At 41.5% G+C, this 23,804-nt stretch overlaps 1 protein-coding gene across 1 annotated transcript; it reads left to right on the plus strand.

Moving 5' to 3' along the window:
• Positions 1-20,344: 20,344 nt before the first annotated feature.
• LOC132029224 (olfactory receptor 4E1) lies at positions 20,345-21,292 on the plus strand. Its single transcript, XM_059418540.1, has one exon. It carries the CDS (start codon positions 20,345-20,347, stop codon positions 21,290-21,292), a length of 948 nt encoding a protein of 315 aa, XP_059274523.1.
• The last annotated feature ends 2,512 nt before the right edge of the window (positions 21,293-23,804 follow it).

Consider the following 23,804-nt stretch of genomic DNA (forward strand, 5'->3'; position numbering starts at 1 on the left):
CTGTGTGTGCAGTGTGGGCACTGTGGGAGAGAACAGGAGGCTGGATGACAGCTTCAGCCCCTAAGAGAGTCATTCCCAACCCCGGCCACTTCCCCGCCCTGTCTCTACCCGAATCCTGGGACCCAGAACAAAGGGTCACCCATCTGCTGGAACCTGGACACTGGGTCCTCAGCAGGTACCCAGGAGACACAGTGAGGGCTCTGGGACTGGACGTCCCCCATCCTATGGGAGATTCATGCCCATGGAAGGAGACACACTCGTGGCACATTGTGAATGAGGCAGCACAGAGGCACGGGAGGAAAGGTTTGAGGTATTGGGAGGTTCCCGGGAAGGCCGGGGAAGTGACAGACTCCCTGTATTCCCACCTTGTTTGGATAGTCACAGAGCACTAGTGTGGGCAGTGACAGCAGTGAACACGCCAGACACCACCCCTCCCTGCCCACATGCAGTTGAAGTCAAGTGGCGAGTGGGCAGGGAGACAGACTGAGGAGTGTGTCCAGCTCCCCAAGGAGGACAGAAAAGGTCACACCATTGGTCAAGGGCTCCCACTCACAGAGGCTGTTCACCAGCCCCTCCTCTGTGACCGGGCCTGTCTCAGGCGGGACTGCCAGATCACAGGCAGACATGGAGTAGGAATGGTCTCTGACAGCCAGGAGCCAAGAGACCCAGGGGCCCATGTTCCCACAGGGGGTCCCTGACGCATTGATGTGGGAGGGTGCCCTGTCCTCTGACTCCTCTGCCCACTTGTCTGCCCCGAGGCCATCTACTCCATCCTAAGCACGTGGCAGGACCACTACCCTGAAGATTTTTTCCATCCCCCAGAATTTCCCTTCCTAAAGATGCTGCTGGCATACTTAGGGCTCAACATGCCAGGCTCAGACCTAGAGCAACGTGCCCATTTCCTCCTCTCACAGCTGCAACACCTTGTGTCCACTGAGCCAGAGGCTTGGGATGAGGAGGACTGTGGCTGACTGATGGGAGGCCTGTTGGCAGGGGGAGGAGGCACACCGAGCATGGCTCCATAGACTGCAGTTTGTTCAGGAACAATGAGTAGTCTCAGATCACTGTCCCCTTGGGCTAGTCTGGGAAGACCACCCAGGGACCGGTTCTTGGACTCAGACAATATTGAGTCGTGAGCAAAGTTTCCTTAATTTTGATGGGACATGGAGACACAATCACGGTGATGATACTTTCTCTTCTTGGAGCTACAGCACCAGACCCAGAGCAAGATCCTGAACCACCCCTAGAGCTAGCCCCAGCTCCCACTCTGGTGCCTGCTGCAGTTTCAGAGCCTGACCTGATGAAACTCATCACCGCAGCTGTATCTCAGCAATTAGGAAGACCAATGATGCCATCTGACGTGTTGGGGCCAGTGCAAGTGGTAGTCACAGCTCTGATCTGCTTTCAGCAGATGGAATAGCCACCTGGGCCCTTAGTAGCCCCAGAGCACAAGTATGCTCCCATAACAGCTATCAGCATCGCTTAAGGGCTCCAGCAACCATCTCTCAGTGGAGCAACCAACCTCAGCCTCTAAGCCACAGCTCCTGTTGGCTACAGCCCCAAAGGATAGCTTCCCCTCCCCTGTCTTTCCAGTGTTTGTAGTTTTTGTGTTGTTCATGCACCTATTTAATGGCATTGTTCTATAAATAAACTATGGTTTGGGTTCACATGAAATTTTACTCTGATCCTTTCAAACTGCACTACCAGGAGCCATGGGGTACTTTCAGAGTGTTGCACAATCTTGTACTTCTACAGCATTTCCCTCCCAGAGACGACACCGCTCATCAGTTACTACTCCCTCAGCACAGTCCCAGCAGCCACTGCTCTTTGCCTGGGCTTGTTGCTTTACGTCTTCTGGGTTTTCATGTGTGTGAAATCATACAATGTGGCCTTTTGTGTCTGGCTACATAACATACGAGCGATTCATTTATTTTAACAGGTTTAAAAAAGTGACATTTTACTACAAAGGAATATTCCTAATAGAATAAAGATTATGTGAATCTCCAAAAGGGATTGTTTTCATTACCTGGGACAGGGTTCCCTTTTGGATTTTTTTTTCAAGATTTTATTTTATTTATCTGACAGACAGAAATGGCCAGAGAGATAATACAAGCAGAGAGAGTGGGAGAGGGAGAAGCAGGCTTCCCTCTGAGTAGAGAGCCTGATTCAGGGCTTGATCCCAGGACCCTGGGATCATGCCCTGTGCCGAAGGCAGATGCTTAACAACTGAGCCACCCAGGCACCCCAGAGTTCCCTTTGTAAGTATGACTCAGGAGCAGAAATATCTAAGTCCATGAGACACCTTTAAAATCTTTCATTTTCCTGGATAGGCCAGGTTCCAACTACTCTAAGATTCATATTATAAAAATAACAAAAGTGCATATTAAATCTTCCCATTTATTACAAACATATCAGGTAATAAAGTAAATAGTTCTCTAAGGTTTTAGCCATATTATGTTTTGTTAGTAAAATAATGATTTAAATATGAAGAAAAGAAGACACATTCCTTCTACCCAGAAATGATTGCCCTAGTCCTTTCCCTCCAAGTGCAGTGTGTGAGTAGGTGTGTGTGTGTGTGACAGGGTAGGGAAGGGAGGGCTCCATAGCTGGGTTCTTGTTCTGCCTGAAGTACCCACAGTGGACATGCACTGCTGCTCCTGTCCCCTTGGGTATGTTCAGTGACCACACATCATTTATTCAGCAGCACCACCTATTAAACAACTGAACCGCTTTTAATTATTTGAGCCTCATAATTAAATTGAAGAGTCATATGTGCCATAAATCTTTTTCTTTAGGACTGATTCCTACAAGCACAATTTCTGGAACACACTTTACTCACATTGTTGGGAGTATCGGCTGTAGGGTCCCCTTATCTACTAGTCTCCTTATTAAAGTAGAGTCTTGTTAGGGAAAGGAGGGACCCCAGAGACTAAAGTTGAGCCCTGAAATCACGAGGAAGACAAGCGAGCAGTGAGGCCATCAGGGTAACTGGGAGTGACCCATGGGGCAGGGAAGAGCCTGCCCATACCCTCCTCATGGGTCCTCCTGCACAAGCATCCCTGCCCTTAGTCCTGGAACACACTTCATTTGGGTCACATCCTGGGACATGCTCCAGCCACTCTAGCCCCTCCTGCTCCATAATTCGGCTTCTAACTAAGCAACCAGGCCCTGCTTCCAGGACACAGAGGGGTGTCAGCCGGGCCACCCTGTCTGCTTGCTCCCTGTCCATCCTGGTTGGGCCCCTTCCTCTCAGGAAGGAACCTCTAATGACAGCACAGGTCAGTAAGTTACAGACGTGACCTGAATGTGTTCATCCTGATATACATTTAGTGGCAACGGCAAGAGCCACTTGAACCTCTGTGAGTAGGAGAGACATTTACAAAGCACATTTGGGCTCATGGAAGCTGCAGGATGGACAGAGCCAAAACCAAGGGCTTTGGTGCTGGGCATAGCCCCTCCACAGCCCTCAGGCTACTCTAGCAGTGACCCCCTGTGCCTGCCAGCCCCAAACTTGTTATCCCTCAAGTTCAGTTTTTGTGAGAGAGGGGGCTATGCTTCCTGCTCAAAACACAAGTGAGGAGAAGGGAGAAATCCTTCTCCCACAAAGTCAGCTGACAGGGAGTCCACTTTATCTGAAGCTCTCCATCTGAGGGCCCTGCAAAGATCACAAATGCTGTGACCTTCTGCCTTCCTGAGGGAGGTGTGAGTGAGCACTGCAGGAGTCTGCAGAATTTAAAAAACATGATCTCAGCTCGAACGCTAGAGATCTGGGCGGCCATTTTAATTTTCACTCTCTAAACAGGAGAGCAAGGCCTTCTAGGAACAGAAGCCACACATAGCAACCAGTTTATCCTGAGCCCTGCCCAACCCTCTGGCAAGGGTCAGTGCATCTCTGCCCAGGCAGTGCATCTCTCCCAGAAAATCAGCACGGTAGGCCCCTGCCCCCCAGAAAACTAGGTGGAAGAACAGGTGAACAGCAATTTTATGGACCACACAGGACTGCAAAACTCCAGCACCAGGTGAAAACAGTATATAGAACTCCAGGGTTTTTTCCTCATGATTCATTTACCTTTCCATTTAAAATTTTCCATTTCTTTTTTTTTTCCACTTCTTTTTTTTCCCTTTTCAACTTGTTTTTTTAATTTATCAACTCTCTATTTTTAACTTTTTTATCTTTCATTTTTTATATTGACATTTTATAGATAAATTCTTCATTTTTTTATTCCTTTCACTGTATTCAATTTTATTTTTCTATATATGTGTAAGATTTGCTTTCTTTACAATTTTGGGATTTAGTGTCTTCTAACACACAGACCAAAAGATGTTCAAGACCAAGAAGATCACCCTGTTTCATCCACTGTGTGAGATCATATTCTCTCTTTCCCCCTATATTTTTCTCTGGGAAAAATTACTAGAAGGAGGAATTCACAACAAAAGAAAAAATCAAAGGTAATCTCTACCACAGATCTAATCCATATGTGTATAAGATGTCAGAGCTAGGATTCAGGATAAAAATTATTAAATTACTAGCTGGGCTTGAAAAAAGCATGAAAGACACTAGAGAATCTCTTAGTGCAGAAATGAAATCGAATCAAGCCAACATTAAAATGCTTTAACTCGGGTGCCTGGGTGGGTCAGTGGGTTAAAGCCTCTGCATTCAGCTCAGGTCATGATTCCAGGGTCCTGGGATCAAAGCCCCACATCGGGCTCTCTGCTCAGCAGGGAGCCTGCTTCCTCCTCTCTCTCTGCCTGCCTTTCTGCCTACTTGTGATCTGTCAAATAAATAAAATAAAATCTTAAAAACTAAATAAATAAAATAAAATAAAAATAAAAATGCTTTAACTGTGATGCAGTCTAAATTGGATGCTCTAACAGCTAGGATAAATGAGGCAGAAGACAGAGTCAGTAACAGAGAAGACAAGTTGATGGAAAGGAAGTAAGCTGAGGAAAAGAGAGAAAGCCAACTACTGGACCATGAGGGGAGGCACCAAAAAATCAGCTATGTCATAAAACTACATAAAATTACACAAAAAAACAATATTTGAATTACTGCAGTCCTGAGAAGAAAGAGAGAGGGACAGAAGGTATATTTGTGCAAATCACAGGTGAGTAGGGAAGGAAACAGGCATTCAAGTCCAAGAGGTAGAGAGGACACCTCCCCAAATCAGTAAGAATAGATCAACACCCCAACATATAATAGTGATAGCCTGCAAATTTCAGAGATAAAGAGAAAATCCTGAAAGCAATTCGAGACAAGAGGTTCTAAAACCTACAAGGGAAAGAACATTAGACTACCAACATACCTATCCACAAATATCTGGCAGGCCAGAAAAGGCTGGCATGATCTATTCAGGGTACTAAATGAGAAAAACATGCAGCCAAGAACACTTTATCCAGCAAGGCTGTCATTCGGAAGGGAAGAAAAGATAACGAGCTTCCAGGACAGAAAGAAACTAAAAGAATATGTGATCACTAAACCACCTGCAAGAAATATTAAGGGGGACCCTGCAAGAGAAAAGAGAGCCCAAAAGGAACATAGACCAGAAGAATCCGACACAATCTACAGAAACAAAGACTTTATAGGGAATACAATGGTACTAATCTCCGTCTGCTTTTAAGATTTTTCTCTTTATCTTTGGTCTTACAATAAAAATAATTTTATTAGGATTTATGTTGATATGGTTTTTTTCACAATCCCTATGCTTAGGGTTTGGTTTGCTTTATTTCTATATTCTTGAATCTATGGCTATAGAGTGTTGAAAATTTTTGGATAATAATCAGGCATTACTTCTTAAGTATTTTTTTCTGCACCTCAGCCAAATTCTTATCTACTAGTCTGCTTGAAATTGTTCCAAAGTTTACACATAGTCTAACATTTGTGTGTAGAGAGTGGTTTACACCCTTCTTTTTCTGTGCTTTATTTTGGAGAACTGTTATGGTCACATGCTAATTTTTTTTTCTTCTTTAGTGTCAAATCTGATAGTAAGCCCATCTACTATATTTTTCATCTTAGACATGGTATTCTTCAGCTCCAGAGTTTGGTTTTTCTTGTTTTTATATCTTCCATGTCTCTACTTAACTTAATCCTTTGTGTGCATTCTTATTTATATGAACTCTCTTCTCATAGCTGTTCAAATGCACATATGCAGAACTTCCATCATCTTTTCCATTTCTGAATCTGTTTCTATTGTTTCATCCTTCTCCTCATTACAGGTTGAATGTTCCTGCATCTTTGCATCCTGGTAATCTTTTCTTTGAAGGTAGGTATTGTTGTTAGATAGGTAGGTTTTAGTTGTTAGATAATAACTATTGCTTATATTCCTACACATATTCTTGAATTTTGTTCTCATGGTTAGGTTACTTGGTAACTATTTTATTCTCCCAGACTAGCTTTCAAAACGTTTGAAAGTTTTGAAAAGTTCGAAAGCTTGTTCGGTGATATCAGAGTGTCTTCTATGTATTTTGTTATTGTTCTGATGGTATTCTGAATTCTCTTTGCAATGTGTCATGAATTATGACGTTTTCCACTCTGGCTCCTGGTAGCACAGACATTGCCTGATTGTGTGAAGTCTAATGACATTTTTCTTTCTGCTTCTCCTGGGCTATTATTTTCCCCACACCAGATACTTGACTCACACACATGCCCTACTTAGAAATTCTATGAAAATTCAAAAGTGATCCTGTATGGGTTTCTCAAGTTCTCTTTCTCTGTGCAGCTCTCTTCAGTATTTTGTACTGTCAAAAATAGCCATATATTGACCTCTCCGAACTTCTACCTTGCTGTCTCAAACTCATGGAAATTGCTGGCCTTTGCCTGTATTCCTCATCCCTGACTAGAAGACTAGAAAATAAATCCTTAAGCAGTAAGTCAGGAAAATCCAGAGTCCCATGTTTGTTTCCCCTCCTGCAGAAGTCATTTTCCTGCACTGCCTGGAAATATACAGAAAGTATTGTTTCAGAGCACCTGGGTGGCTCAGATGGTTAAGCCTCCGACTCGTGATTTGGACTCAGGTCATTAACTCAGGGTTGTGGTATCAAGCCCAGCATTGGGCATTGCACTCAATGCAGAGTCTGCTTGAGAGTCTCTCTCCCCTCTCCCTCAGCATACCCCCCTGCCACTCACTCTCTCTCTAATAAATACGTAATATCTTCAAATTAATAAAATAAGTTACTTAAGAGACAGCCTATGCAAGAAGGACATTCAAACCCTCTTCTGTTCCCCTGAAAGCAGGAAATAAACCCCTCATGTGAAAGATACCCTCCCCATTTCAGGAAGTGAAGAAATACCCTTATCACAAGAGATAGGAAATTAAGAGCCAAGAAAACTCTCTAAACACTCCGGTTCTTTTTTACTAATTTACTACCCCAGCCCAAATTCTATTTAGAATTCGTTACTAAGTGAAGCTCCCAAAGTTAAGTTTTCTATGTCCTGTCAATTCTCTCAGATTTATTGTCCCTTTGTCTAAAAAGTATAAAAATTGCCTGCTTTGGTTATTTTTTTTTCTAAGATTTTTATTTATTTGACAGAGAGAGAGACAGTGAGACAGGGAACACAAGCAGTGGGAATGGGAGAGAGAGAAGCAGGCTTTCCATCCAGCAGAGGGTTCCAAACCAGGACCTTGGGATCATGACCTGAGCTAAAGGCAGACACTTAACAACTGAGCCACTCAGGTATCCCAGCTTTGGTTATTTCTTAGGTCTGAATTTCCCATGCACTAGTAATAAAACTTTGGGCTTTTTCTCCTGTATATTTCATTCTTAGACCAGCCAGAAGACCCTGGGTATAGAGGGAAAATTTTTCCTTCCCTTCAACATATAATCTCTTCTATGTTTCTGACAGTTTCCATAATGTGTTAGTTTCTGATTGCTGCTGTAATGAATGACCTCAAATTCAATGCCTTAAAGCAACACAAATTTAATATCTTACAATTCTGTAAATCAGAAGTCTGAAATGGGTTTCATGAGGCTAAAACCAAGATGGCGATAGGGCTACATCCTTCTGGAAACTCTTTTTCTTTTTTTTTTTTTAATGTTTTATTTATTCAACAGAGAGATCTCAAGTAGGCAGAGAAGCAGGGAGAGAGAGAGGGGGAATCAGGCTCCCCGCTGAGCAGAAAGTCCGATGTGGGGCTCCATCCCAGGACCCTGAGATCATGACCTGAGCCAAAGGCAGAGGCTTAATCCACTGAGCCATCCACGTGCCTTCTGGAAACTCTTGAAGAAAATCTGTTTGCTTGACTTTTCTAACTTCTGGAATGAATGTAGCCTACAATTCTTGGCCTGTGACCCCTAACCAGCAATCTCATCATTCTTATCTCTGCCTCTATGGTCACCGATCCTTCTTGAACTCTGCTTCTCCTGCCTCCCTGTTTCACTCAGGAAGACCCCTGTGATTATTTTGGACCCACCCAGATATTCCAGGAGAATTTCCCTACCTCCAGGTCTATAACCTAATCACATCAGCAAAGTCTCTTTTGCCATGCAATCTAGCATATTCAGTTTCCCCAGATTCCAGCATGAGTATCTTTGTGGGTGATTATTCTGCCCACCATACATGACATTAACAAGTTCTTTCTTATCAATCAGAATAAAACCCAAAGTAACAGTTTTCTTCACTGTCTCCAAAACATTCTTTACAATAAAACTCAGTGAGTCAAAATTGGTCAAATGTCTTCTCAGTCAGGATGGTTTCAGTTATAGGGAACAGAAATCTCAACTCAAATGGAGGGGGATTTATTGACACACAAAACTTAAATATGGCTGGAAGAGAAGCAGGTTTCAGGGAAAGTTGAATACAATAAAGGTCAATGACTAGACTTACTGCTTTAGGTCAATCAGGCCTATAACTGGAGTTGGGGAATGGGACCAATCAATCTGTCCATCTATCCCAAGCTTCGTGATGAAGCACAATAGAGAGGAGTAATTGGAAGGGGTCCTGATTCAAATGCAAGGGAATTGTCAGAGATCTCTTATTTCAGTCTGTCTTTTGATTCAATAGCCAAGAAAGAGGTGACCTGTGGGTCTAAAAGCTTGTCTCAAAGCTATAGCATCAATATAAAACTCCAGTTAATTTAGTTCTGGGGTTTTCATTAAACTTAATGGTTCACCACATTGTGTAAATTCTAAAAGACAAAAATCACTCAACATTTCACAGCTAGTAGCCAAACTGCCTATGAATTATTATTTCCTTTACACATCATTATCCATTCATGCAACACCAGCCCTACTCACCTTCCATCCTTCACCCAAAGGAGAAACCTATGACTGCTTATCACTATTAGGGAACAAACTAGCCATACCTTCACAAAACTAGTGACTCTCTTGGTTATCCTAATTCAAAATTATTTGTTACTATTTCATATTGTTTTTAAAATACTGTTAAGGTTATACTATCTCGGTCTGGACTTCCTCATAAAATATCAACTTCTCCCAGAAATCAAATCATTTTTGATGACTAGACTTATTGCCATTGCCTGGACCTGCCTGATAACAAATGATAAAAGAATAAATATTTATATTGTGAGTAGGGATGATTTGGAGTTAGTGTATTATTTCAAAATAATTTTATTTTAGTTTAATTTTTTTTTAATTTGACAGACAGACATCACAAGTAGGCAGAGAGGCCAGCAGAGAGAAAGGGGGAAGCAGGCTACCCGCCGAGCAGAGAGCCTGATGCAAGGCTCAATCCCAAGACCCCAGGATCATGACCTGAGCCGAAGGCAGAGGCTTTAACCCACTGAGCCACCCAGGCGCCCCTCAAAATAATTTTTAAAAAAAGAGCTTTCTTGACCTCTTTAGGGAACACTCTCAGATGGACAAAGAAGTAAAGAACTTTTAGGTATGTTGCTATTGTATAAGAAGACTGCCACAATAAAAGTGCATTTCACCAAAATGCTTCACAATATTATCCAAAATATCAGATAAATTGGCAAAGATATTTAATATGATGGAATAAGTTAAAAGGTATATCCAAGGATGTTTCCTATGCATGTTCTATATTCCAATGACATCATTCTCATAAGATTTTCAAGGTAGTATAGGCACAGGGTATGAACTAAGGCCTCAAATTCCCTTTTGATCACCTCCAAATTGATTTCATATAAATGCCTACCAGTGGCCCATAACTATATTCTACTTATTGTTGTTTGTCTTCATGATAAGTTGATGCTTTTCTTGTCAAAGATTTGTGGCCAAAATTTGCTTGATTTATTTTTCTCCTATCTGGAAAATTCCAATTCATTTTTCTAGTAACAGGGTCACAAATTTCACTTGCTGCATTATCAAAAAATTACAAAGCTTTAACTTTTACTCAAAATTCCATGATCTTTATCACACACAAACTTCAGGAAAAGGAAAGAGAACCAAAAAAAAATTCTAAAACTAAAATTTATACAACTCTCAAAAAACAGTGGTTGCCAGACTGTGGAAAGAACCAAGATGCCCTTCAACGGATGAATAGATAAGGAAGATGTGGTCCATATACACTATGGAGTATTATGCCTCCATCAGAAAGGATGAATACCCAACGTTTGTAGCAACATGGATGGGACTGGAAGAGATTATGCTGAGTGAAATAAGTCAAGCAGAGAGAGTCAATTATCATATGGTTTCACTTATTTGTGGAGCATAACAAATAGCATGGAGGACATGGGGAGATAGAGAGGAGAAGAAAGTTGGGGGAAATTGGAAGGGGAGGTGAACCATGAGAGACTATGGACTCTGAAAAACAATCTGAGGGTTTTGAAGGGGCAGGGCCACCGTGGGAGGTTGGGGGAACCAGGTGGTGGGTATTAGAGAGGGCACAGATTGCATGGAGCACTGGATGTGTGCAAAAAACAAGGAATACTGTTATGCTGAAAATTTAAAAAATAAAAATAAAAATAAAGCTGCTTTGTACATTCATGCACAGCAAAACAAAACAAACAAACAAAAAACAGTGGTACTTCCATTAGCCTTGACAGCAATGTGATCTACCTTCCCTGGGACCCACAGGCCACCTCCTTCTGACCTAATAACAGGCTACTCCATTCATTTGAAAAATCTTACTTCTACACCTAGATCTTACCCTATTTCAGATTTGTGTAACTAAATAGAAAATATTCATTCAACAGGTTCAAGCTACATTTCCAAAACACGCACTCTATGATCTGAAATCTAGAGATACTGTCTTCGGCAAAAAATGTCAGAGAAAACTCTCCTGGAGCTTCACTGAAAAAACCTTGCCAGAGAATGTTAACTGACACAATAGTAAAATCTTAAGCTGTTGATCCTTGGAGTCACACTTCCTATCTAAAAAAGACACATCCATTTTTTCATGGTCCTGGAAATCTATTCAACTAGGTGACCTCAGATTAAGAATTCTTATAGATTGACCAGAAGCTGATGACTGCAAAAGAGAAAAAGCCAGAATTAAACAGTTTCCAACAGCACACAGCAAAATCAGATTAATTTCTGATTCTTCACCCTTTTTCTTTCCCTTATCTGAATCAGCAATTATAAGCAAAAAAAAAAAAAGGGGGGGGGGTATCAACTAAAACTTGAGGCCTGGCATAGAAGAAAAAATATGTACTACTAAAGAAGTCTACAGGAGGGGTGGCTGAGTGGCTTAGTCAGTTAGGCATCTTGATCTCAGCTCAGGTCTGGATCTCAGGGGTGAGTTTGAGCCCTGTATTAGACTCCACACTGGCTGTGGGTCCTACTTTAAAAAAAAAAAAAGTGTAGGAGACAGCCACTTAGAGCAGGAATGCAAAGGTAATATATAGAAAAGAGGCCCAGGATTCTACTTGCAAAATGCTAACTACAGGACATAATAAAGAGTTTGCAGGGTCAGAAAAGGATAAGCGCTTGACTCAAAAGTACCACATCTTAAAAAGATAAAGGGTCTGCAGAGTTGAACAAAAGGCTCCAAAAGGTTGTGGACTGAAATGAACAGGCAGTGTTCAGGGTGATGAGATTAGACTGGCTGGTCTCTGTTGAGAGTTGTGGGTAGGTAATGAGGGCTTCCTCTTGGAGTCTGATTTCTGCAGTTTTGTGAGGGCAGAATGATGGTCTCATTAGAAGCATGCAGGTTCTGTGGGTGTGAAGACTGGGACAGAAGGTCACTTTACATCATCAGATCTTTTTTTTCAGATGTTAACTTAGCCACCATACAGTACATCATTAGTTCTTGATGTAGTGTTCAGTGATTCTTTAGTTGCATGTAACAGCCAGTGTTCATCACAACACATGCCCTCCTTGATACCCATCACCTGTCCACCCCATCCCACCCCCCCTTCCTCTCTGAAAGCCTCAGTTTGTTTCCCAGAGTCCATAGTCTCTCATGGTTTGTCTCCCTCACTGATTTCCACCCCTTCAGTTTTCCCTTTCTTCCCCTATGGTCTCCCGTGCTATTCCTTATGTTCCACATATGAGTGAAACCATATGATGTGTCCTTCTCGACTTGACTTACTTCACTCAGCCTAATTCCCTCCAGTTCTATCCATGTCTACGCAAATGATGGGTATTTATCCTTTCTGATGGCTGAGTAATATTCCACTGTATATATGAACCACATTTTAACCATTCATCCATTGAAGGACATCTCAGCTTCTTCCATAGTTTGGCTATTGTGGGCACTGCTGCTATGAACATTGGGGTGCGTGTGCCCACTCCTTTTCACTATCTGTATCTTTGTGGTAAATACATAGTAGTGCAATTGTTGGATCATAGGGTAGCTCTATTTTTAACTTTTTGAGGAAATTAAATTTTGTTTTCCAAAGTGGCTGCACCAGCTTACATTCCCACCAACAATGTTAAGAGGGTTCCCCCTTTTCCACACTCTCGCTAACATTTGTTGTTTCTTGTCTTGTTAATTTTTACCATTCTAACTGGTATAAGGTGGTATCTCAATGTGGTTTTGATTTGAATTTCCCTGATGGCTAATGATGTTGAACATTTTTTCATGTGTCTGTTAGCCATTTGTATGTCTTCTTTGAATAAATGTCTGTTCATGTCATCTGTCCATTTTTTGACTTGATTATTTTTGGGGGTGTGGATTTAGAGGAGGTCTTTATAGATTTTGGATACCAGCCCTTTATCTATAATGTCATTTGCAAATATCTTCTCCCATTCTGTGTGTTGCCTATTAACTAGCCTTGTTGACTATTTCCTTTGTAGCACCACTTCAAAGATTTTCCAGTGGGTTTCTTCAAATTCTTAAAGTAGAAGTCATCTTAATTCACTGTACTGTAAATTCTTTATAGAAACAAATCGTGATTCTCATGGATCTTTTTATCTGATACTACAGTAAGTATGATATTGAACACGCCCTAGATTTAGACCATTTATTGATTGCTTTTAACAGAGAGTCAGTGACCTTTCATAAGGGAGGAGCATGGCACTTTGATCTTTTGGAATGGAGAGAATGAAACTGGAAGAAGCAAAGAGTCAGGAGAACCAAAAGATAACAAAATATGGGGCCCCTCAGTGGTTCAGTTGATTAAGCATCTGCCTTTGGTTCAGGTCATGATCCCAGGGTTCTGGGATCCAGCCCCCTGACAAGCCCTGAGTCAGGGGCTCCCTGCTCAGTGAGGGGTCTGCTTGTCCCTCTCCATATCTCTTTACTCCTCTCCCCCCTCATGCTCACTTGTACACTCTCTCCCCAAAAAACTAAATAATTTTTTTTGATAAAAACACCAGAAATTGGGGCGCCTGGGTGGCTCAGTGGGTTAAGCCGCTGCCTTCGGCTCGGGTCATGATCCCGGGGTCCTGGGATCGAGTCCCGCATCGGGCTCTCTGCTCGGCGGGGAGCCTGCTTCGCTCTCTCACTGGGCCACTGCTTTCCTCTCTGACTATATATAGACTGCCACTTAAATGTCCCATTCAGCCTCTTCCTCCCCAGAAATCCCTCATGCACTGAAATTGTGTGTTCCCCTTTTCTCTGCAGAATAAATGAGAACAATTGTTTACACTGGCACTTGAGAGCTTGCAAAGCTGTCTCTCACTCAATGCCAAGTCCAATTTTTCTATAATGCTCCCACCTCACAGGGATATTGTAAAGATCAAATAAATTAATGAGTGAGAGACAGCTTTGCAAGCTCTCAAGTGCCAGTGTAAACAATTGTTCTCATTTATTCTGCAGAGAAAAGGGGAACACACAATTTCAGTGCATGAGGGATTTCTGGGGAGGAAGAGGCTGAATGGGACATTTAAGTGGCAGTCTATATATAGTCAGAGAGGAAAGCAGTGGCCCAGTGAGAGAGGGTTACCAAGAAGAAGGGGGAAAATACAAAAACTGTAGGTTAGGTCAAAAATTAATTTAACCACCTTCATCTAATCAGTGACAGTGGCAATAGTAATTGCCCTATAATCAACTGAACATCCTTTTCTTTATTATCCTTGGTATATTATGCCCATGATAAAGGATCTCAATTCCAAAAATACCTGAGAATGACTACAGTCAGTATATCCCTCTTCTTGATGCATACCCTCATTGCCAACGTGACTATATAACACAAGCTCCACAATGACCAAGTAGCAATATCTGTAAGTTCTGGAAGCTCTGAGTTTTTCAATGCTATCAAGTCTCCCCTCTTATCAATGGTAATAAATGCAACAAGAAAACTGGGGGAAAGGAGCCCAAGCCACAAGTCCTTAGAAGTAAGACTTTTTCGTAATTTCTGATACTTTCCCCTACTACCATCTTCTCTTCTGCACACTCTTTCATGAAGAGTCAGCTACAAGGCTTCCTTCTAACTCCACACCCTTGATTTCATATATCCCAATCATCCCACAAAACTATTCAATCTTGAAAGTTAAACTCAAAGTATAGGGGCACCTGACTGGCCCAATAGGAGGAGTGTGTAGTTCTTGATCTCAGGGAGGTGAGTTTGAGCCCCATGTTAGGTGTAGAGTTTACTTGAAGAAATAAAACTTAAAAGAAAAACTCAAAGAATGATCTGTATTCTTCTACTTTGGGTTCTTCTTTCACCAGTTCAAACTACCAAGCTCTTATATCTAAACAGAGAAAGCCAAAGGGTAACTAGAGAAAGAGGTTCTAGATTTTCACTGTATACAAAACAATGAATATTGATCCCAAAGAGCTGGTTGTTACTGGGTGGGGGGTGGCTTTTTTGTTTGATTGCTTGAATTGCATATTGCATAACTATATTAACTTTTTCTTTATTTCTTTTCAGCATAACAGTATTTATTGTTTTTGCACCACACACAGTGCTCCATGCAATCGTGCCCTCTCTAATACCCACCACCTGGCTCCCCCAACCTCCCATTTCCTGCCCTTTCAAAACCCTCAGGCTGTTTTTCAGAGTCCATAGTCTCTCATGGTTCACCTCCCCTTCCAATTTCCCTCAACTCCAATAACTATATTAACTTAAGCAACATATTCACCAAGTGCCACATGCTTGGCAAAGATTCCAAGAGTTGTAAGAAAAAAAATACCATTGTTATCTATGGCTTATGGATGAAAGGTTAGGGCCAAGAGAGGCTAAATAACTTGTCCAAATTTACACATCCAGGATGTTGGAATTTGCACTCAGACAATCTGACTCAAAAGTCCAAACACTTGACCCCTCTGGCAGAGAGCTGATTAAAATCTTAAGTCCATGGCTAATCCCTCATCTCTGTGTTTTTACATGGATTAAATAAGAAAACATGAAAGCCCCTCACCTAATAACCTAATACTTAGCACAGAACAAGCAATCACTAAGTGGTAGTTCATTTAATCATGTATAAATACATCGTAGAGATTTACATTTGGAAGACCTGCTTTCCCATTAAATTCCCTTAGTGACGATTTCAAAGTCTGTAACTTTAGTCCCTACAGAACTGACTTTTTCTAACTAATGACTAAGGCAAGCTGATGTCATTACTTAAAAGTCCCAAGGACATAAAACCTATATAATCCAGGTTTAAAAAACACCAACACTACAGCTGCCAGGCCCAGCTGCTTTCTTTTTGTACAGATTTCCTTTCAGCACTTGGTAGAATAATCCTTCTGAAGCTAGCAATATAAAACTTACACCTAGACAGTGTGCTGCCAAGGAAAGAGAATGCCTCCATCACACTGGTTCTGAACCATCAAGTCAAGTCTGTTTACAAGTCTCCTGGTAAAACTAGCATGGCCTGCAAAAGTGGTTGGTAGCAACTTTGAATCATTCTTTGCCAATACTATCCAAAAAAGTACAAAAAATATACCATTCTTACACCTCATAGACTGGAAACCAGTTGACTGGAAACCAATTACAGAAAACCTCAGGGCAGAGTTACATGCTCTACTTATTGAAAACTATGATAATAATATAGGTGCTAAGGTGTAATATATTTGCAGAAATCCTGAATCACTTCTGGTAAAACATCACCAAATATATTTACTGTGACTTATCACCAAAAACCAAACAAGCCCAAAGAAACTTTGAGTACTCTGGCCATCCTGATGGAAAAATCAAGGTAAATAGGGTTATTTGCTTTGTCCAACATTAAATTTGTCTGATTAGTTAGTTCTACTGGAAATCATTTCACTATCAAACTTAACATTGAAACTACCAGACCGTGACAATTCAATTCTCTTTGGAGGGGCTGGGAGCATCGGAAACAACCCAGGGTGAGTTTTATAGACATTTTGTTTTATTCTGTTTTTGCTCTTAATTATTTTCCTCCATCTTTCTGAAATGTATGCCACAGACATTAGATTTTCTTTTTGTGCACAGTATTCTCAACATAAACTGACATCAAATTTCTACTGCAGTTGGGCACATCTCCATTTCTCAAAAGATTTTTTCCTGCAGCTCCAAAGAAACAGGAAAAAAAAAGTGATGATGATGGAACACAAGTCTTCATTTCAGACATAGTTCTCCATCTGCACAGCCTTTCCTGTGTGCGCAGGTGAAAATCTGCAGATTGATTTCCCCCCTTTTTTATTATTTTTTTTAAATTTAGTTATTTTATTTTATTGTGTTATGTTAGTCACTATAAAATGTGTATTAAGGATATTAAGGTGCATGGAGCACTGGGTGTGGTACATAAACAATGAACCTTGGAACACAGCATTGATTTAAAATAAACCCCTGGCTCCATTCTTGCTCAGTTCCTCAGTTTTCAATTTTGTAATCACCATTTTGGAACTTACTAAATTGAAAAGATAACAGATATAAATCATTCAACATTCAAAATAGATTTCTGGAGGGACGCCTGGGTGGTTTAGTTAGTTAAGCCTCTGCCTTCAGCTCAGGTCATGATCTCAGAGTCCTGGGATGAAGTCTCACATCAAGCTCCCTGCTCAGTAGGGAGCCTGTTTCTTCCTCTGCCTACCACTCCACCTGCTTGCGCTCTCTCACCTTCTCTCTCTCTTGCTCTCTCTCTGGCAAACAAATGAATATAAAAAAATAGATTTCTGGATAGCTCCATTGGTTGAGCATCCAACTCTCGGTTTCAGCTCAGGTCTTGATCTCAGGATCGTGAGATCAAGTCCCATTTCAGGTTCTGTGCTAGGTGTGGAGACTGCTTAAGATTTGCTCTCCTCCTCCCTCTGTCTCTCCCCTCCCCCCCACACTCTCTCTCTAAAATTAAACAAATCTTGAAAAACATAAAATTAGTTTTCTAGAATAGAAGCTTTAAGTGAATAAGAAAAATTTCTAAATAATAAAGATAATCTATAACTATATTAAGATACTACAATAAATACTAATCTAAGTTCTAGACACCATGAGTTTAATTCAAATGTTCACTGAAAGACTTCTGCAACAGAAATACCTTCTTTTCACATGACTCTACTTTGCTAGTTTCCTAATTTGACACTACCTTATTCTTCCCTCTATTGATTCAGACTGTCAAAAGGGCCACTGTCAGCAGAAGACCAGCATGATGAGTAATAGGAAATACTAGAGAAGAATGAGGTAACTAGAAGCAGAAGGGAAAGAGTTCTCTATTTCCTTTTCATAAGCAATGTGGAGTCGATTCTTTTGTCTGCAAGACAGCCTGACCTTGAAGAATGAGGGAAAGCTCTAGTAGTGATCTGTGATGGGAAGAAGGTAGCACAGGATGATAGGACCCAAGAAACCAAGAGGGCGACTTATATGGGTGGGCACCCCTAGAAGACTGTGCATCCAGGCAGTGGCATGAAGACAAGCGAGACAAGAGACACTCCCCGTAGATACCCAATCAGGCTGGCAGGGAAACCTAGCAGAGGAAGAGACAGGTCACCAAGACACATTCCACTTAGCCCTTATTATGCCTATCATCACATAAATGATTCAGGTCAAAGTGATGGCAGAGAGAGCATGGGCCAGGAATCACAAGGCCTGAGCTTCCAGATACAGCTATTATTGCAATTCTCTGGGAACTTGGGCCTGTTGCTTTACTTCTCTGTTCCTCATTTTCTCTACTTATAAAATGAAAAAAAAAAAAAAAAAAGATGAGGATAGCTCTCAGATCTTTCTAAGAGCTAAGATCTTGTGGGGCACCTGGGTGGTTCAGTCAGGTAAGCATCTGCCTTCAGCTCAGGATCCTGGAATCAAGTCCCAGTCGGTCCTGAGTCTGCTTCTCCTTCTGCCCCTTCTCGCACTCACTCTCTCAATCTCTCTCTCTCTAATAAATAAAATCTAAAAAAATATGATGATAATAATAAATACATTTCTTATAAAAAATAGTGAGAACCCTCTTGCATTGTGGCAACTGGTATAGCCACTATGGAAAACAGTATGGAAGTTCCTCAGAAAACTAAAAAGAGGACTGCCCTACAATCCAGTGATTACATAACTGAGCATTTACCCAAAGAAGACAAAAGCACAAATTCAAAGGGATATACGCACCCCTAGGTTTGTTGTAGCATTATTTACAACAGCCAAGATACAAAAGCAGCCCAAGCATGCACTGACTGATGAATGGATAAAGAAGATATGGTGCATATATACACGATGGAATGTTACTCTGCCATGAAAAAGAATGAAATCTTGCCATATGCAACAACATGGATGGAGCTAGTAAGTCAGTCAGAGAAAGAAAGCACCAAATGATTTTACTCATACATGGAATTTAAGAAACAAAACAAACCACCCAGGTGCCCCACAAGATCAAACACAGTGGGAAAAGAGGAGGTGGGGGGAGACAAACGAAGAAACAGATTTAACTATAGAGAATATACTGATGGTCACCAGAGGAGAGGTGGGGAGGATGGGAGAAACAGGTGATGGGGATTTAGGAGTGCACCTGTCATGATGAGCACCCGGTGAATAAAATAAAATAAAATAATTTTTTTAAACAGTGGGGCCTGGGTCAAAGGGAAGCTAATTTAAAAGAAAAGGACCACTCTTGTTTGACTTGTGGGCAAGACAACAGAATTGGACTTTACGAAGAGCTGAGGATAACCCAGTCAGGACAGGGAGGTTCTTTGGCCTGGATCTTGATCTGCACCAGCAGGATGAGCGGGAGCAGAAGCCAGTTTCCCTTGCCAGATCTAAAGAAATGTTTCAAACATACCCCAGCCACACTGCCTGTTCCCGGCAGCTTGGGGGAAGGCCTCTGCTTTTCACTGCAGGGGTGGAAGTGGTTTAGCCAAGTGAAAAATGCAATCAACAGGCAATAGAGAAAAGTGTGCTCAAGGCCAGGATTTGTACAACTTGGAAACTGTTACTGGCTTGGAGTAGAAAAATCTTCATTTTTTTCTCCCCTAAAGATTTATGACTAAATATAAGCACTCCCCTCTCCAAGGCTGCCTTAGATCTCTTAGTGAATCATGGTTCCTGCACTATTATTCCAAAAATGTGTGTGTGGTGCCTACTGTGTGTCCAGCATGATTTAAGATGCTCAGTGGGTTTTTTTTTTTAAGATTTTACTTATCTATTTATTTATTTGTCAGAGAGAGAGAGAGTACAAGCAGGCAAAGTGGCAGAGAGAGGCAGAAAGAAAAGTAGGCTCCCTGCTGAGCAAGAAGCTCGATGCAGGACTCAATCACCAGATCCTGGGACCATGACCCAAGCCAAAGACAGCGCTCAACCAACTGACCCACCCAGGTATCCCCTGAATGGGGTATTTATTTATTTATTTGACAGACAGAGATCACAGGCAGAGGCAAGCAGAGAGAGAAAAAGGGAAACAGGCTCCCCTCTGAGCAGAGAGCCCGATGTGGGGCTCTATCCAGGACCCTGAGCTCATGACCTGAGCCTAAGGCGGAGGCTTTAACCCACTGAGCCACCCAGGTGCCCCTGAATGGGGTTTTTAAAATAAGATACTGGATCATAAGTTCTAGATGGAAGGAAAAGCAAAAACAGGAGAAATTAAGTGACCAAATGATTGATGCAGGTGCTAAGTGTTATTTTTTTCCTAACTCTTGACATAGTGTCCAACAAAGAGAATGGAAGAGGCAGATCTACTCAATCAAACCACTTCTGTGACATACATTCGGCTTAGAGGTTTATCTGTAAATCAGAAGGTGCAGATGGCTGTGTTTGCCGTGTTCCTCACTTTCTACATCCTGACACTGATTGGGAACATCCTCATTGTCATAACTATTATCTATGACCGCCGGCTCCATACTCCTATGTATTTTTTCCTCAGTAACCTGTCTTTTATTGATGTCTGTCACTCCACGGTCACTGTCCCCAAGATGCTGATAGATACATGGTCAGAAGAGAAGCTCATCTCCTTTGAGGCCTGTGTCACCCAGATGTTTTTCCTGCACCTCTTTGCCTGCACCGAGATCTTTCTCCTCACTGTCATGGCCTATGATCGGTACGTGGCCATTTGCAAACCCCTGCAGTACATGACAGTGATGAACTGGAAAGTATGTGTGTTACTGGCTGTGGCCCTCTGGACAGGAGGCACCATCCACTCCATATCACTAACCTCCCTCACCATCAAGCTGCCCTACTGTGGTCCTGATGAGATTGACAGCTTCTTCTGCGATGTGCCTCAGGTGATAAAACTGGCCTGCACAGATACCCACATTATTGAAATCCTCATTGTCTCTAACAGTGGGCTCATCTCTGTGGTCTGTTTCGTGGTCCTCGTGGTGTCCTATGCGGTCATCCTGGTAAGCCTGAGGCAGCAGATCTCCGAAGGCAGGCGGAAAGCCTTATCCACCTGTGCAGCCCACCTCACCGTCGTCACACTCTTCCTGGGACACTGCATCTTTATATATTCCCGTCCATCCACCAGCCTCCCAGAGGACAAGGTGGTGTCTGTGTTTTTCACTGCAGTTACACCCCTGCTAAATCCCATCATCTATACTCTTAGGAATGAAGACATGAAGAATGCCTTGAACAAGTTCATGGGGAGGGTGGAGAGGAGAGGTAAAAAATGACAATGTCTAAGCTCTTAGAGTCCTGGTGCTCCACATCGAAGAAATGTCTTGCAAAGAACAAGTTACCTAACATTTATCAGGATATACACCTTATAAATTGTCTTCTGGTCCAATATTTGACAATCATATCAGTAGCTATGATTTTTAGGATCTTCCATATGCTAGAAACCGTTCTAGGCACTCTACCTTTACTCCACTCTCACAGCCACTTGTGAGCTAGGTATTATGCTTATCAGCAATGATGGAACCAAAGCTCAAAGAGAGCCAACAGCATGCCCAAGGTCACCTAGCTAGGAAATACTAGAAGCAGGCTATTAAGCCAAGTGTATCAACACGAACTCATGCTACTTTCTAACAGGTATTTTTTTTTAAGATTTTATTTATTTATTTGACAGACAGAGATTGCAAGTAGGTAAAGAGGCAGGCGGGGGTGGGGGGCGGGTAATGCGGAGAGAAGCAGGGTCCCTGCTGAGCAGAGAGCCCGATGCAGGGATCCATCCCAGGACCTTGGGATCATGACCCGAGCTGAAGGCAGAGGCTTAACCCACTGAGCCACCCAGGTGCCCCCTCATGCTATTTTCATTACACCATGCCGCATCTCCCTGCTGTTGTCTTAGGGTGATAACTAACATTTAAATGAATCTTCTGATTGCTGGGCAGCACTTGACTACATCAGTCACTCAGATGCTTGCCTAAATGGCTCAGCAAACACTGGTGACTCAGACCAATTGAGTTGGCTTATGACTTCAGTGATGTAGAAAGAAGACTTTGAGTCATTGAAAACACTGATATCCTTGTCCAGGAAAATCTGCCACCAGAGCAATGAAATGGGGGTATCTTATTATTCATTTGACCAGTTTTTACCAAGCACCTATTATGTGCTAAGGACCAGGCTTACAATCACCAAAAAAAAAAAAAAAAAAAAAAGGTCCCCCCTTCATGCAGTTGAGTCTAGTGAAAATAGGAAACAAAAATATAAGCAAATACATTTTAATTACAGATCATAACAAAATCTGTGGGAAAAAAACGCATTGAATGCTAATAGAGAGTTTTGGAAAAGACTGTCTTCAGAGTGGGTAGGCAAGAAGGGTCTCTCTGACAAATGACACTGAAAGATGAAAAGGAGACACACATGAGAAAGGAAGGGTGATGAAGATTCTAGGCAGAGGAAATAGCAGGTATTGGGAAAGACCTTGGCTTGGTCCAAGGAGAGAAAGTGTAGTGTGGTTACAGCTTAGACCCTAAGGCAGAGAATGATGAGAGGTGACAGTGAAGAGGTAAAAAGAATACTTTCACATTCTCTCAAGGGTCAACGGACTTAAAAAAGGTGTCAAGATAACACAAAGGGAAGAAAGTCTTTTTAAATGGTACTGAATCATCTAGGTAGATGGGAAACATTAATCTCCATATATCAAACTAAATTTAAAATGGATCATGAACTTAAAATTTAAAGCTGAACTGTAAAATTTCTAAAACAGGAAAAAATCTTTGAGACTTCAGGGTAGGTGAAGATCTCTTACAACACAAAGGCATCAATCTTAAAAGAATGATAAATAAGACTTAATCAAAATACAAACTTTTTTTCTTCAAAATATGTAATTCAGAAAATAAAACTACAAGCCCCCCCACGAGGAGAAATATTGCCAAGCCATCTGTCCAATTTTGTATCCAGAATATACAAAGAATACTTTGTTTACTCTTACTACACAGTGACAAGAAGACAAAAACCAATCATAATAAATGAGCAAAACACTTGGACACATCACAACACAAGCTCTATGAAAGGATAATAAACTAATTAAAAGATTCTCAGCATCATCACTAATTAGGAAAATGAAGAGTAAACCACACACTCACTAGAAGACCTAAAATTAAGTACTGACAATACCAATTATTGGATGTTAAACTCATACTACTGATGAGAGTATAAAATCATACAACCACTTTGGGGGGCGCCTGGCTGGTTCAATCAGGGAAGCATGAGACTCTGCATCTCAGGGTCATGAGTTTAAACCCCAAAGCAGAGGCAGAGTTTACATAAATATAAATAACTTCAAAAAAAAATCATACAACCACTTTGAAAACCAGTCTTTTAGTTTTACAAGCTAAACATACACTTGCTATGTGATCCAAAAATTCTACTCCTAGATATTTACCCAGGAGAAATGAAGTCATGTAGTCAAAATAACCTATTAGTAAGCATTTATATCTATTTTATTCATAACTGTCAAAAATAGAAAACACCCAAATACCCATCAGTAAATGACTGAATCAGCAAGTGTGGTATACCCATACCATGAGATAGTTTCAACAATACGAAGAAACAAACTGCTCATACCCACAAGACATTGGTTCATATCAGAAATAGCATGCAGAACTAAAGAAGTCAGGTACTGAAAAGTTCATATTGTATGATTCAATTTATAAGAAGCTCTAAGAAAGACAATCTAATTCATGGTGACAAAAATCAGATCCATGAATGCTTGGGTGAAGATAGAGGAATTGGCTGGGA

This window comes from Mustela nigripes, chromosome 13 (assembly GCF_022355385.1).
Source record: "Mustela nigripes isolate SB6536 chromosome 13, MUSNIG.SB6536, whole genome shotgun sequence".
NCBI lineage: Eukaryota > Metazoa > Chordata > Mammalia > Carnivora > Mustelidae > Mustela > Mustela nigripes.

What these genes read in the sequence shown, in the direction of transcription:
- LOC132029224 (XM_059418540.1), top strand. Translation starts at nt 20,345, where the DNA reads ATGGAAGAGGCAGATCTACTCAATCAAACCACTTCTGTGACATACATT.